The 15,082-nt window shown below is 39.9% G+C and overlaps 1 protein-coding gene across 1 annotated transcript; it reads left to right on the forward strand.

The window, feature by feature from the left end:
- Nucleotides 1-3,404: 3,404 nt before the first annotated feature.
- LOC113538747 (b(0,+)-type amino acid transporter 1) lies at nucleotides 3,405-14,669 on the forward strand. Its single transcript, XM_053237825.1, has 7 exons — nucleotides 3,405-8,164; nucleotides 11,510-12,106; nucleotides 12,323-12,456; nucleotides 12,564-12,693; nucleotides 13,287-13,411; nucleotides 13,814-13,901; nucleotides 14,096-14,669. Exons 1-7 carry the CDS (start codon nucleotides 7,466-7,468, stop codon nucleotides 14,324-14,326), a joined length of 2,004 nt encoding a protein of 667 aa, XP_053093800.1. The 5' UTR covers nucleotides 3,405-7,465; the 3' UTR covers nucleotides 14,327-14,669.
- Nucleotides 14,670-15,082: the final 413 nt, after the last annotated feature.

The following is a 15,082-nucleotide window of genomic DNA, read 5'->3' on the forward strand; positions in this document are numbered from 1 at the left end:
ACCTTTTGCCAGTTGTGGTTCTCCCTGGCAGAGCTAGACAGCCTGCTTCGATAGGATACTCTGGCCCCTGACTGTCCTAACAACCTGATATATGCCCTTTCTCATCTATAACTGATTCTTTCTTCTCTGTGCAGTATTGAGAAACTAGGCCAAAGAGCCTTATTTGTGGCCTCGAGATGGTCAGTAAGACCTTTGTTTGCCCTGCTGCTTTCACTGATTGTCAAGACACACTGGCAGCTTTCTCCCCCGAGTAGACCTGTTGTCCCGAATGGATGGTGAAATTGGGCTTGACCATGCCCCCACTGCCACAAGTCTTTATGCTTATTTCTTTAGTATTCAGGCTTCAGTGCAAGCAGTGAAATGTTTTCTCTGCAACTAAACTGAAAATGCATTTCTTGTTCTGACTCAGTAATATTAGCTACCAAAATGGTAGCAAGGACAACATTATTCATCTAAGTTCATTAAGATGATTTCATATTAATTAAAAACCAAAAGTGAAGGCCAAGAGTTGGAGCATACAATACACATAGTGAGTTAATGTATTACAAGCCATCTATGTGGTGCTTCACTTTAAAAACGTTTATTATGAGAAATGGCATTGATATGTGCTTCTGATTGTCAGCTCATTCTGACTGAAAAGGTCAAAGTCAGTCTGGATTGCTCAGAATTCCATGTCTTTAATGCTTAAAAGTGTTATCACCTACTGTAAGATACCATGCTGGTTTTGAACTGCAGAAGTGGTAAACCTGCTATATGATGACATCTTCTGGATCAATTTGTCATTACAAAATATTTTTCACTTTTTTTTTTAGAGATTTTCATTTTAAAGTGATTACAGATAAGATTTTCTACTTTTTAGCTATGTCATTATAAAGCCTCATTTGGTCCTCAAGTTATAATTACATGCTACATCCATTGGTGGTCCTACGTATTAATGGAAATATTGTGGCTTTTATAAAGACAGCTCTTGATTAAATTTGATGTACAGAAGATTTACAGCAACAGAAGAGCTTCATGCTGGAACTGAGGAGAGTGCGGAGAAGAACAACAGATATGTACACTCACTGGCCACTTTATTAGGAACATCTGTAGGCCTTGCTCATTCATGCAACTATCCAGTCAGCCAAATATGTAGCAGCAGTGCAATGCATAAACTCATGCAGCTACAGATTAAGAGCTTCAGTTCACATCAAACATCAGAATGGGGATAAATGTGATCTCATTTACTTTGACCTTGGTTGGTGGTGCCAGTGGGGATGGTTTCAGTATTTCAGAAACTGCAGCTCTCCTGGGATTTTCATGTCCGACTGTCTCTAAAGTTTACAGAAAATACTGCAAAAAATAAGGCAAAATATTTAGGGCAGTAGTGGCTCAATGATTAAAGGATCAAGCACCAGCACCTCTAATTGGCCAGTTTTGGTGAGCCTGTTCCCACAGTAGCCTAAGATTCCATTTTTTTTTTTGGCTCACAGGAGTGAAATCCAATATGGTCTTCTGCTGTTGTAGCCCATCTACCTCAAGGTTCGTTGTGCATTCTGAGATGCTTTTCTGCCCACCACAGTGGTAAAGAGTGGTTTTATAGCCTTCCTCTCAGCTCGAAAGATTCTGACTATTCTCCTCAGACCTCTGTCCTCAACAAAGCATTTCCGCCCACAGAACTTTTTTGCACCATTTTTTTGCACCATTCTGTGCAAATTCTAGAGAGTGTAGAAACGGGATCAGCAGTTTCTGAAATACCATATTAATGCCCATGGTTTTGGAATGGGCATATACTGTATGGGTGTGATGGTCATTTGTTCAAAATATCGCCATATTATACTCTTCTGCAGTTCTAAACATGTCTCGGACTGTAAAATATCTAATAGATAACACTGCTTAATGTTTCCACTATTTGTTCAGTCTTGATTCATATCAGGTTTAGAGGTTATTGTGCAACTTTATGAAGTAATATAACGTTTTAATAGTATGATTATCTTGTAAAAAAAAAAAAATCAAGGACTTTGTTACTGATGGGATTGTACTTTTGAAGTGTACTTTTGTAACACTTTAACTTTAAGTCCTGAACAAAGGGGAAAAATAAGCCACAAAATGTTAAATGAGTGGCCAGAGATAAAAACATAGCTTCTCTTATGCAGTAGGTAATACTGAATAGAGGGTTGAGTTTAAATGTGGCCTTAAGCCTGTAATTATTAACTGACGTAGTAGTAGGTAGGGCAGTGGAAACTACGATATTACAGTGTCTGTAAAAAAGTACATCAGTTGAAAATGCCATTCCCTAATACACCTATAGACATGGACAACACACCTAGAAAGCTTCAGCTAAAGTCAGAGGTGGGACTGATGGGAGGAGTGTCCCTCGTCGCAGGGGCTGTGAACAGCTCAAGGATCTTCATGTCCCCACAGACTGTGCTGCAGAACATTGGGAGTCCTGGGGCTAGCTTGCTGATCTGGGCTGGATGTGGCATTTTGTCAATGCTGGCAACACTGAGCTATGCCAAGCTGGGAACAGTGATCCGTGAATCTGGAGGTTTGAGTTTAAATGTGGCCTTAAGCCTGTAATTATTAACTGACGTAGTAGTAGTTAGGGCAGTGGAAACTACAACATTATACAGTGTCTGTAAAACGTACATCAGTTGGAAATGCCATTCCCTAATACACCTATAGACATGGACAACACACCTAGGAAACTTCAGCTAAAGTCAGAGGTGGGACTGATGGGAGGAGTGTCCCTCATCACAGGGGTCATGATTGGCTCAGGGATCTTCATGTCCCCGCAGACTGTGCTGCAGAACATCGGGAGTCCTGGGGCTAGCTTGGTAACCTGGGCTGGATGTGGCATTTTGTCAATGCTGGCAACACTGAGCTATGCTGAACTGGGAACAGTGATCTGTGAATCTGGAGGTGAATACATCTACATACTACGCACTTCTGGCAACCTGATGGCTTTTACATTTGCCTTCACTTCTCTTGTGGTTGTGAGGCCAAGCAGCAACACTGGACTGGCTCTCAGCTTTGCCCAGAATGCTGTCGCACCCTTCTATGAAGACTGTGATCCTCCAACCCTGGTAGTGAAGTCTGTAGCTGCTTGTGGCCTCCTGCTCTTGGCCATAGTGAACTGTCTGAATGTACGCGCTTCCATGGCTGTCACCACAATCCTCTTGGCAGCTAAGTTCCTTGCACTGGCAGTTATTTCCATCGGTGGTGTGGTGTTGCTTATTCAAGGAAACACCAGTAATCTTCAGAATGCATTTGAGGGGACCAGCCATAGCATTGGTGTGATTGGAATGGCTTTCTATCAGTGTCTGTGGGCCTATGATGGTTGGAGCACTCTGAATTCAGTCACTGAAGAGCTTAAGCATCCACAGGTAACTATCACATGCTATATAGATGAATGACATATTGAAGAAAAAATGGGTAGATCCCTTATATTGTGAAGGCATTTTGCTGGCATGATTTGGGTTCACATGTCCCCTTAGAGCAAGGGCAAGGGTGGCAAACTCATTCTGTGTGGGATACATCAGCATTTTTGTGAGCCCTTGACGGGCCATAAGCTAGTAATTTCTTTAACAAGTTGTTCTATCGAATAGCCATAGACCTTGAAAAGTATGTTTCTATGAAAAAAGGAGGGCTAGCACAAACACTTCAACTGTATGCAGTATTAGTTGAATTAGTTGATAACATTTATAACACTGATTTTTAATTATAGTTAAAAAAAAAAAAGTTATTTTCTTTTCAATTTATGGTTTCAGTTTTCCAGACTAGCAATATGTGAGTACCTGAACTGGCACTTTAAATCGGGGGGAAAAAAATTAACACCCCTTTGATCAGTTAATTTCTCAGTTAAATTAATTACTCGGTTGATATATGCTTTCCATTGTATGTTGAAGAGTTCTATTTCTCCCTTGCTAACTGCTAGAGTTGACATATACTGTCTGGATGTGTGCATGTGCAGAGATGAGATATGAGATATTTCACCAAGGTCACATAGTGACGTATGACACAGTATTTGCAATAAATACTGCTATCATACACCAATCATTCTCTTTGTCCTTTATTCCTGCACTCATGTCTGAATATTCAAACACAATACTGAGCTGTCCACAATTCACAATATTGAGCTGTAGCAATTTTTGTCTATTGTCAGAGTCTCACAGTGAGTGTTTTTTCCTTTCTAATATTACAAGCATTATTTGAAACACTACAAGGCAGCATAGCATCCAATAGCATTCAGTTGAGTTCAGTTCAGTTCACATAGCACTCAGTGTTTCTGTATTTTGGATATTCAATTCTAGCAGGCTCCAGCGAATTTAACTATTTCTCTGCCATGTTGCCAACCTTGCCCACACTACATGGCTATTATTTACCGTATACTTTCAGTGAGTTGCTTCTCACTCTGTTTTTAAGCATGCTGGTATAATTCACCTTGAATTGTTACAGATAAACTGCACAAGTCCCAGTCAAGTGAGCAGGACAGTACCTCTCATTTTTCCTGCCAGAGCTATTCTCCCAGTGGTACACATTTTGGTTGGTTATGCTAATTTCCTGGTTAATGCAGCTAGTGGCTAACATGCTGTTAAGCATCACAGAATCACAGACTTGGTGCTCCCTCTACATACCTTGCACTGTTTATTGCTCAGTCTGCTAATCTTAGGTGGAATTCTCACTGATGAACAGCCTTTTCTTTTGGAGTGGGTATTCCCTCTACACAAACGTCTGCTTTTCTTCACTTGGGCTGGATTGCACCAACAGTCCACATTGTACTGAGTAGGCAACCACCCCTAACTTGTAACTGCAGTAATGACAAAATCATTTTGCAGGGAGCAGTCAGCATGATTGTGGGCTGCTCTGATTTTCATTTCAGTTTAGATTTTCAGACTAACTATGCTTGTGCTGATGCAGACAATGACTGAATCTCTTGGAAAACAATAATGGGCTATGTGCCCAATGCCATCTTAAGGACACTGGCTCTAACTCATGCTAACACATGTGCTTGCTGGCATAATTTAATCCTGGCTCAGAGCTGAATCTGACTTGGGCTCATCTGTCTAAAAAGCCAGTTGTTTGTAAAAAAAAATTTCCAGACAAAGTGACAACCAATAAACAAGAAGCCAAGAAAGCAGACTGAGTCACCACACCGAACTCTATATTGGTGGGCCCCTAGTTCATCCATGCCCAGGCTCCATGGAATGTCTTCTGGCTAATATTATGGATTTTGTATAGATTGACCTTGGACATATGCCTGCTGTTGATGTTTTTGTTGCATTACTGGTGGTTTTACTGGATGAAGCACTACACCCAGATGTGTGCAGTACTGCGTGCAGCCGCAATGATGACTCAATAGTGAAAACTTATGATATTGCATCACGTATGGCATGAACTGGCATCTGGGCCAGGATATGTGAATACTCTATACAAACTTTAAATTTAATGTCAGGTCTGGTTGGCACAATCCATTCTGCCAGATATGTGCTGTTTGGCCCTGCAGAACCTACCTGCCTGCTGGTGTTTTATCAGAAGTCACATTGGGAGCTGTTTTCCACCAGAGAGAGATAATCACCACTGATGCTTCCCTCACAGGCTAGGGGCTGTCTGGTGCCACAGGGGTACTGGGGGAAGGTGGCCCCCTGGTTTAAGATGCATCAACTAACCGGAGTTGAGAGCCATCCATCTGGCCCTGAAGTCCTTCTTGCAAATTCTGAGACTTCACCATATTCTTGTTCTCTGAGACAACATTGTGTTGGTTAAAATACATCTAGGGGAGTTTTCTCTACAATTTTGTGGTAGCAATTTTGTGAAAGAAGTTTGTCCAGGCACATCTTTGCCTATGCCAGTTTAACAGACTGGCAGGTGCAGTTCTCCCTGGCAGAGCTAGACAGCCCTCTGGGATAGGATGCTCTGGCCCACGACTAGCCTCACCACCTGATATATGACATTCTTTTTTATTGCTGATTCTTCCCACTTGGCAGGATTCAGCAACTAGGCCAAAAAGCTTTACCTCTGGCCTTGAGATGGGCAGCAAGACCTTTTTTGCACTGCTGCTTTCACTGGTTGTTGTTTTGATTCCGACAAGGTGTAGACACTGAATGTATGCACAGTCTTGAAAGCATATCCATCACACCACTGCATAGCCCTGGCATTTGAATTGCTTTCAGTGTGGTCAGATCCACCTGAGGAGATTTTGCACAAGGCAAAATTGTGAGTAATAACTCCCCTTTGTGGAGAATCTTAAGCCTATTAAATGTGAGTGAGTGATTTGTGTCGGTGGGTGAGTGGATTACAAACCAGGGAGTCTGAGATACTTCACATTTAAAGAAGTCCATTATTAGAAATGGCTTTACTTTAATAAGTGCTGCTGATTATCCACTGATTGGGACAATCATATTAAAGTCAGTCTGGATTGCCAAGAATTCCTTGGCTTTCAATTCAATGTCTACAAGCTTGTTAACAAAAGAGTCCATTCTGGCTCTAGATGGCTGAATTGGTACACTAGCTATATGGTGACATCTTCTGGACTGGTATGTCATTACAAGATATTAGCATGAAGTAAATTACTTGTTTGCTGTCTACCATGTCATATTAAAGCCTCATCTTGTCCTTGAACTATAATTATATGCTACTTGTAAATATTTGGTCCTTAAGTTTAATAAAAATATGGCCTTTCTAAAGACAGAAAATGATTTAATTTGATGTTTTAGCAAGACTATAAAGAGTAAATGTGTTTTTAAAAGTTTTTAGGTGACACGTCCTGCGAACCCTGAAGATTCAGTGCCAGCCTCAGTCCAGGAGATTAAACTTAAAGCAACAGAAGGTCAACAGACTGGAACTGAGGAGAATGCTGAGAAGAACAGCAGCAAACATATTTCAAATATTCATCTAATAAATAAATTATTATGTTTTTATTTATCTTTAAAAAAAAAACAACTGAAGAAAACTGCAATGCAGGTATTCACTTAATTATTTCGTTATTCATGGCATTATTTAATTAGATCTAGATACATCTTTAACACTGCTTATTGTTTTCACAAGTTGCTCAGTCTTGATCAGGCTTGGATGTTACTGTGAACATTGTAAACATTGTAATGAAGTAAAATAAGGTTTTAATAGTTTGACTACTATGGCTACATGGTAAAAACGAAATCATTTTGTTGCTGATAAGATGAGTTATTCAAAAACAAGAGCTTGTCAAACAGAAAAGGCTTGTGTAAACCTCCACAATTTTATAACACTAAAACTCTGACTAAAGGAGAAAAATATTACACAAAAAGTTAAATGAGTGGCTTGACATTAACATAGCTTCTCTTACTTACTTTGCAGATAATACTGAATAGAGGGTTGAGTTTAAATGTAGTCTCAAGCCTGTAATTATTAACTGACTTAATTGCAGGTGGGGCACAGTGCACATAACACCTTGCAGTGTCTGTGAAAAGTGTGCACTGGAAATCCATTTGCTAATACACATATAGACATGGACAGCACATCTAAGAAACTTCAGCTAAAGTCAGAGGTGGGACTGATGGGAGGAGTGTCCCTAATCGCAGGGGTCATGATCGGCTCAGGGATCTTCATGTCCCCGCAGACTGTGCTGCTGAACATCGGGAGTCCTGGGGCTAGCTTGGTGATCTGGGCCTCCTGTGGCCTGTTGTCAATGCTGGCATCACTGAGCTATGCTGAGCTAGGAACAGTTATCCGTGAATCTGGAGGTGAATACATCTACATAATACGTACTTCTGGCAACCTGATGGCTTTTATTTTTGCCTTCACCTCTGTGCTGGTTGTGAGGCCAACCAGTATGACTGGACTGGCTCTCAGCTTTGCCCAGAATGCTGTCGCACCCTTCTATGAAGACTGTGAACCTCCAGCTGTGGTAGTGAAGTCTGTAGCTGCTTGTGGCCTCTTAATCTTGGTGATAATGAACAGCCTGAATGTGCGCTTTTCCATAGCTGTCACCACAATCCTCATGGCAGTTAAATTCCTTGCACTGCTGGTTATTTCCATCGGTGGTGTGGTGTTGCTTATTCAAGGAAACACCAGTAATCTTCAGAATGCATTTGAAGGGACCAGCCAAAGCATTGGTGTGATTGGAATGGCTTTCTATCAGTGTCTGTGGTCCTATGATGGCTGGAACAACCTGAACTCTGTGACTGAAGAGCTTAAGCGTCCTGAGGTAATTCTTATCTTATGTTAAAGAAAGATGAGGAAGATAACAGTAGTAAATCACTGCCTTGTTGCATGTAATCCACACAGTGAAACAATGCAAAATTAGAAAAGGTGGCTTTAACAGTCGTGCAGATATGAATCATGCTTTACCATTTAAGAGTGTGACGGATGATCTATTACCACTTTAACACTGGTGTGGAACTGTTTTTGTCAGGTGAAAAATAGGCAATTCTCTCTCTACAAGGCCTTTTACAAGTCTGTTTATCAGTGAAATATATAGCAGTATGAATTCTGTTTATATTCCTCAGCATTCATTAGTCCATTGTCCTTGAGCATTTCCCTACCACTTTGGTTGTAATGTCCATGACAAAGCTCTTTCTGTGACTCACAGAATCCAGCAGACAGACTTCATTGTGCTTTTCACCAGCTCTTCTTAGGCATATATGTACATTTGTGAACAAAATATAACACAAATTTGAGCACCTGGATTGATGTATGAGTAAATAAATCCACACAGTGTAACTAATATGAGAAAGTAGAAAAAGTTGCATTCTTAGCTTTTGAGTTTCATTTAGCTTAGTGTTATTTTGTTTTCATTAGGTAGAATATTAAGGGTTTGCAAATAGGGGCCAGACTACACAGCTGAAGAATCCTTTTGGGACAGCATTGCTATTACATGGGAAGATGGGGTAATTCCATTACTTTCAGGTACTATAGACAACTCCAGAATTATTGGCTGGCTAGAAGGGTGTTCTTCAGATGTGGATGTGTTCCTCGGAAATGGAGGTGATCAAGAAGTAGCCCAGGATGTCCTCGGCAGGGACTCTTAACCTTTCTTCAGAGCTGTACCCTGCACATAGGGTATCAGGTAAAGCAGCTAGTGGTCTTTGTGGCAGGAATCCAGTAATTTCCACACAAAACAAGCTGGACAGCATCTACATCAAGCAATGGAAATGGTGTGTCCAATGACCTGGGAAGATAAGAGAATAAGACCACACATTTGAATATTGAAGCATTAAATATGAATGAGATTCTAGACCTAGTACAGAGTTCAAGAATATGAAATATGAAACTGATCTGTGAATATGAAAGAACCCATGTAACCTCTATGAAGGCAGCTATACTCTTAGATCCCTTGTGGACAGGTGTGGAGAGACAAAGAGGTAGTACTGCTCTCCTGCAGCTATCTGAATTGTTGAATCTTCGATGTGATCAGCTTGAATTTTCTGATGATTGACTACATGTTGCAGATAAACATGGGCCTCTTATATAATAGCACACACTGTATGTACAGTTCTGCTGTCTCCATAGCTATGGGGAAACTTAGACACCGGTATTAGAAAATCCATCTACAACTGTCATGATGGTGGTGAATCCATTAGACATAAGGAGGTTGTTTTGAGCACTCAGAAAGATGTATGAACAAGTCAGTGTCTGATTCATTAAACAGTCACATGATGGCAAAATTATTTGAGTGAAAATAATGAATACAGTTCAGATGTGTATGCAAGTCCCGTTTACTAGTCCTTATTTACATATTACATGCATTTAACATGCAACAATCTACCCTCAGATACATACAGTATCATTTATAATACAATTTATTTTAAGCAGGTGTTGGCAGCAATGAGCCAGGAAAAGAAAGCAGTCAGCAGACTACAGCTATCCAAGATCCAAGGAAGTAACTCAAGCCAATACAAATTAATTTTGTGATGAAAGGCCGGTTTGGTTCAATCCCACAAGGGATTCATTCTGTAACCATCATACTGTGTGATATGAAGGCTACTGTTTGCCACTAACCTTAGGGTTTGAGATGAGACAGGACCATATGGTGATCTTTGGGTGTTGGCATATTTAAGACTGCTTTGATCTTGTCTGGGTTTGGCTGTACATGAGCAGCACTAATAATAAGACTGAGGAACTTTAACTGACATTCAGTTTAATATTCAGTTTAACATTCAGGGTCAGTTAGCACTTTGGAAGCCTCACAAAACCTCACATAACACCAAACCCTGTTATTGTGTTCCTTACACACAGCCTCATACTCCAAGATATCATCAACATGGCAAACAGTTCCTTCCAGGCCGTCTAGCATCAGTACCAGTATCTTCTGGAAATGAATGAGTTAATGAGTTGGTGAAATCGCAAAAATAAGACAATGGAAGTAATATCTACTGAAGGGTGTGATGAAGGTTGTGAATGGGACTGAATCCTTATGCTGAGGAATCTTCTAAAATACAGTAGTAGCATCTAGTTTAGAAAAAAAACCCTCTTGATCCAGACACCTTTCCTACTGAGCAGTGTGATTATTATCGGTTATTTGATTTTAATTGCTATTGATTATACTGTTCTACTTACTGTACTGGCTAGAATGATTGATTATTTGATCATACAGTTATGCCAAAGATGAAATTGATGACTACAGAAAATTCCAGCGGGATTTGCATACACACTTTATTATGATGAGATTTGATTGTAAACAACTTGAATGAATGAAGGCCATTCTGTAAGACGTGGTTGTTGCTTGATTTGCTTTCTACAAACAATTTCCCAACTGCAACATGCCTTACACAACCATTTCTACAATATTACACCTACAAATTCATTTCTACAAGACTACACCAAAAGATTTTTGTCACAGTCAAAGCATTAACTTTGGTGCCAGATGACAGTCAAATGCTAAGCAATTCGAAGATTTCTTTCTGTCTCTAAAAGGAATAATCTGGGTTGGTCATATTTGCTCATAAAGCTACATCCAGATTTCTGCAAAGCTGCTGTCTATTGTTGTCTATTGTTAAAAGTGCTAACTAAATAAAAGTGAATCGAACTGAATCAAATTGTTGGTGATTAAAAAAAACATACAATGACAGTTTTGTCAATGTCTCAGTGTTATAGCGTGGCTGTTTTATTTGTAATTACCACAACACACCACTATGACTCCAGGTTTGGCTAATCAGAGTCTAATTCATTTGAATTAGATGTGATGGTAGTTAAATGTGGAATTGCTGGAGTGCCTTAAAATGATGATGAGAAACATGTTCACAACAAACACTAACTATATGGTTGCATTCTAATTTGCCCTAAGTTGCCCTAAAGCTTTTTTACAGTACCTTTTTCCAAGCTGCCATAAATGTTAATATGTAAGCAGAAATACATTGGACTTAGTGTCTTATTACCCACCCATCATGTTTTCTCTCCTTTCATTGCAAACTTTGGTAAGCTCATTTTCACTTGTATCATGAAAAGAAGAGAGTATAAAAGGCTGAAGCTGAAGCGGGAGGTAGGGTTAATTAGTGCGGTATCTCTGGTCGCAGGCACTATGATAGGATCGGGGATCTTTATGTCCCCTCAGTTTGTGATGTCCAACGTTGGAAGCCCTGGAGCGAGTTTGGTCATCTGGGCTGTGTGTGGCCTGGTGACTCTATGTGCTGCGCTCACTTATGTAGAGCTCGGCACCATGTTCAGAGAATCCGGAGGTGAATTCATCTACGTCCTGAGAATCTATGGACCCTTACCTGCATTCTTTGTGGCATTCACTTTTACAATCGTGTTGAAGCCAGCAGGTATTGCAGCCATGGCCCTGAGTTTAGCTCAGTATGCTGTGGCTCCATTTTATCCAGGCTGCATGCCACCTATAATGGTGGTGAAAAGTATAGCAGTGGTGTGCATTTTGGTGGTGGCCACCATCAATATGCTAAATGTTCGCTTCACCATGGCCATTCAAGTTATCTTTCTGGTGGCCAAAGTGATGGCTCTGATAGTAATTGTGATTGGCGGAATGATGGTCGTGGTCCAGAGTGGCCTGGAAAGCCTTGGCAATTTGGACATTGCCTTTCAGGGCATAAAGTTGGGGCTCAGTCCCATAGGAATGGCTGTGTATCAGGGACTCTGGTCTTTCGCAGGATGGTCTAATCTAAACTTTGTGACTGAGGAGTTGAAACATCCAGAGGTGAGAAGTAAGATATTTTGTGTTGAGGATCTCTTTATATATTATACTTAACTGTTACAAATATTCATTGATCTACAACAAAATGTTATTCTATCATGCTCTCATGGAAACAAATCTTTTTTGAAGGGTACCTAGAAGTCAATTAGAGATTATTATGAAATTTGTAAATATCAGTAAAAGATGTACTGATTTCTACGTTGTATCTATTTGCGTAAGGTAAATCTCCCCCGGGCATTAATGATTGCCATCCCGATGGTAACAATCCTCTACTTGCTGGTCAATATTAGTTATCTGGCTGCCATGACTCCAAGAGAGATGATGGTATCCAGTGCTGTGGCAGTTACTTGGGGGTAAGTTTATTTTGTTTTTTGTTTTTTTTCTGCATTCAGAAAAATGGCATGGCACACTGAGTATATTGTTGGTCAGTGACTGAGCAGTGTTTTGCCTCTGAAAACAGCAATAAGGTCCTGGGCAGCTGGGGCTGGGTGATGTCTATCGCAGCAGCACTGTCATCCTTTGGCTCTCTGAATGGATCGTTCTTCAGTGGAGGACGAGTTTGTTTTGTAGCTGCCCGAGAAGGTCATATGGTAAGGAAAACAAGAAAAAATATTATTTTGCCTTCATCCTTTTAACTGCAGCAGCCTTTTTTACAGGTGACACACTCAGTGTTAACTTCTGGAAAGTCTGTTAATGTAGTACTCACTCTAGAATGTTATCATGCACTCAAGTCTACTTCTGTATTTCAGTTAATTTCTGAGGCAGTGTGTCTAGTTTTCATTCATTCATCTTCATGGTTGATGGATGGATGATGGAGCCTATCCCAGGAACACTGGGCATAAGGCACAAATACACGATGGATGCGATGCCACTCTATCGAACAAACACATCCACATACACATACACTCATTCACATGGCTGGACAGTCTAGAGTAGCCAGTTCACCTACCAGTATGTTTTTTTGGAGGTAGAAATAGAACACGGAGGAAAAGCAAAACTTCCCACAAACGGTAATCCGAGCTGTGAAGAGGCAATGCTACATGCTGCACCACCAGGCCATTTTTAAAAAAATGAATTTTCATGTGTTGGTTTATGGAAATGTTGTTGTATAATATTAGTTTCCTGATTTAAAGCTAAGACCAAATATTTAAAACATTGTTAAAAAAAACTGTTGCTCTTTCAGCCTAACATCCTGGCCATGGCCCATGTGCGACGCCTCACTCCCTCTCCAGCTCTTATCTTCACCACCATCATCTCCCTCATTGTGCTCATTCCAGGAGATTTCCAGGGCATAGTCAACTTCTTCAGGTCTGGATAACATGTAACCTGCAGCTTCACTGGCACTACAAGCACAATACATAATTATTATTCACCCAGAGAGGACAAGAAGGAGTGTTTTGAATGGTGTGATTGTTTTTTACAACCTTTTAATCCAATCACGTTATGGGTTAAAATGTACTCATACAACATTATTGCTGTTGTGTAAAGAAAAAAATGTTATTAACATGATAGGAGCTATCTCTCCATGATAGGAGTTATTATACATGTGACCAATACTGCTATAAAAAAATCATTTGGCTAAACTCCATGACTTTGTAGCACCTGCACTATGAATATTTAGTGAACTCAGGTTTTGCATGTGGAGACTAGTTTTAATGCAAGAAATTAGCTCTGTATTTCTTCTCTAATTCTATTCCATTTGATCTTCAGCTTTACAGCCTGGTTCTTCTATGGAGTTACAATATCGGGGTTACTCTATCTAAAAATAAAATGTCCTGAGCTTCCTCGTGCATACACGGTGAGAGAGCTTCACATGATTGTAAAACTATTATGATGTGAAAATGAAGAAGATACCTTATCTGCTAATCAAATTGTGAAAAAATACATGCTCACTCTGCACTATGATACCAGATTAAATTTGCCAAAAGATTATTACTGTTTCTCTTTATTTCTTTAACTCTTTGCTATTCTGTTTTTATATGATCTTCTCAGGTACCCATTTTTATCCCTATCCTGGTGCTGCTGGCGGCTGTGTTCCTGGTTCTAGCACCCATCGTTGACAATCCTCAGCTTGAGTACTTATATGTGACCCTCTTCATCTTAAGTGGAGCTTTGATTTATATTCCATTCATTCACTTCAAACTGTGTCCAAACCTGCTGGACAAACTCACAGTGGTCCTGCAGCTCTTCCTGGAGGTGGCACCAGCTGAAAAAAATGTATAAAACACCATGTCAGACTGTGAGGCAGAGCTTTTTGGCCTCTTGCTGGTCAATATTTGGCTCTTAATTTTCTTAAAGCAATGTTTCACCAAATTCGCCAATTACAGCCTAAACTGTTTATGTTTCTTAGGAGTTATAATTTTTGTCTAAGTTTTCAAAAGCATTGCAGCACAAAGATTACTATTAAATGGTAGAACAAGCATCATACTGGATACTCCTTGTACATACTGTATTAAGATAATCTTAACTTTATTATACTTTTGAGGAAATGGGCTTATATTTGCTATCTTAGTGGTTGGGTTGTTGTCATTTTTTCCCCCAAACAAATAAACATGTGGAAACTCTATGATTCAGTATGATTCATTACATAAGATCACTGAAATGTAATTAAATATAAGTTTTCAAATCTGCTCCTGTACTAAGTGCTTGACTGGATGGTCATTAATGTTCCCAAAACAAAGTTTCAACAAATTCGAAAGTGAATGTTTATATTTCTTAGCATTCATAAACTTTCTGGAACCAACGGACATCACCAAATGCTGAGTTTCCTCCCTTGAGTTGCTTTGCCAGGCCATTACTGCAGCTGCCTTCTGTTTGTGGGTCTTTCTGTCTTCAGTTTTGTCTTGAGTAAGTGAAAAGCATGCTCAACTGGGTTAAGGTCATTGGACATTTAAGACATTTAATTTTGCAGCATTTGACTGAATCTGTGCAGAAAGTATAGCTCTATACACTTCAAAATTCATCCTGCTTCTTTTATCA

Source organism: Pangasianodon hypophthalmus, chromosome 10 (assembly GCF_027358585.1).
Source record: "Pangasianodon hypophthalmus isolate fPanHyp1 chromosome 10, fPanHyp1.pri, whole genome shotgun sequence".
NCBI lineage: Eukaryota > Metazoa > Chordata > Actinopteri > Siluriformes > Pangasiidae > Pangasianodon > Pangasianodon hypophthalmus.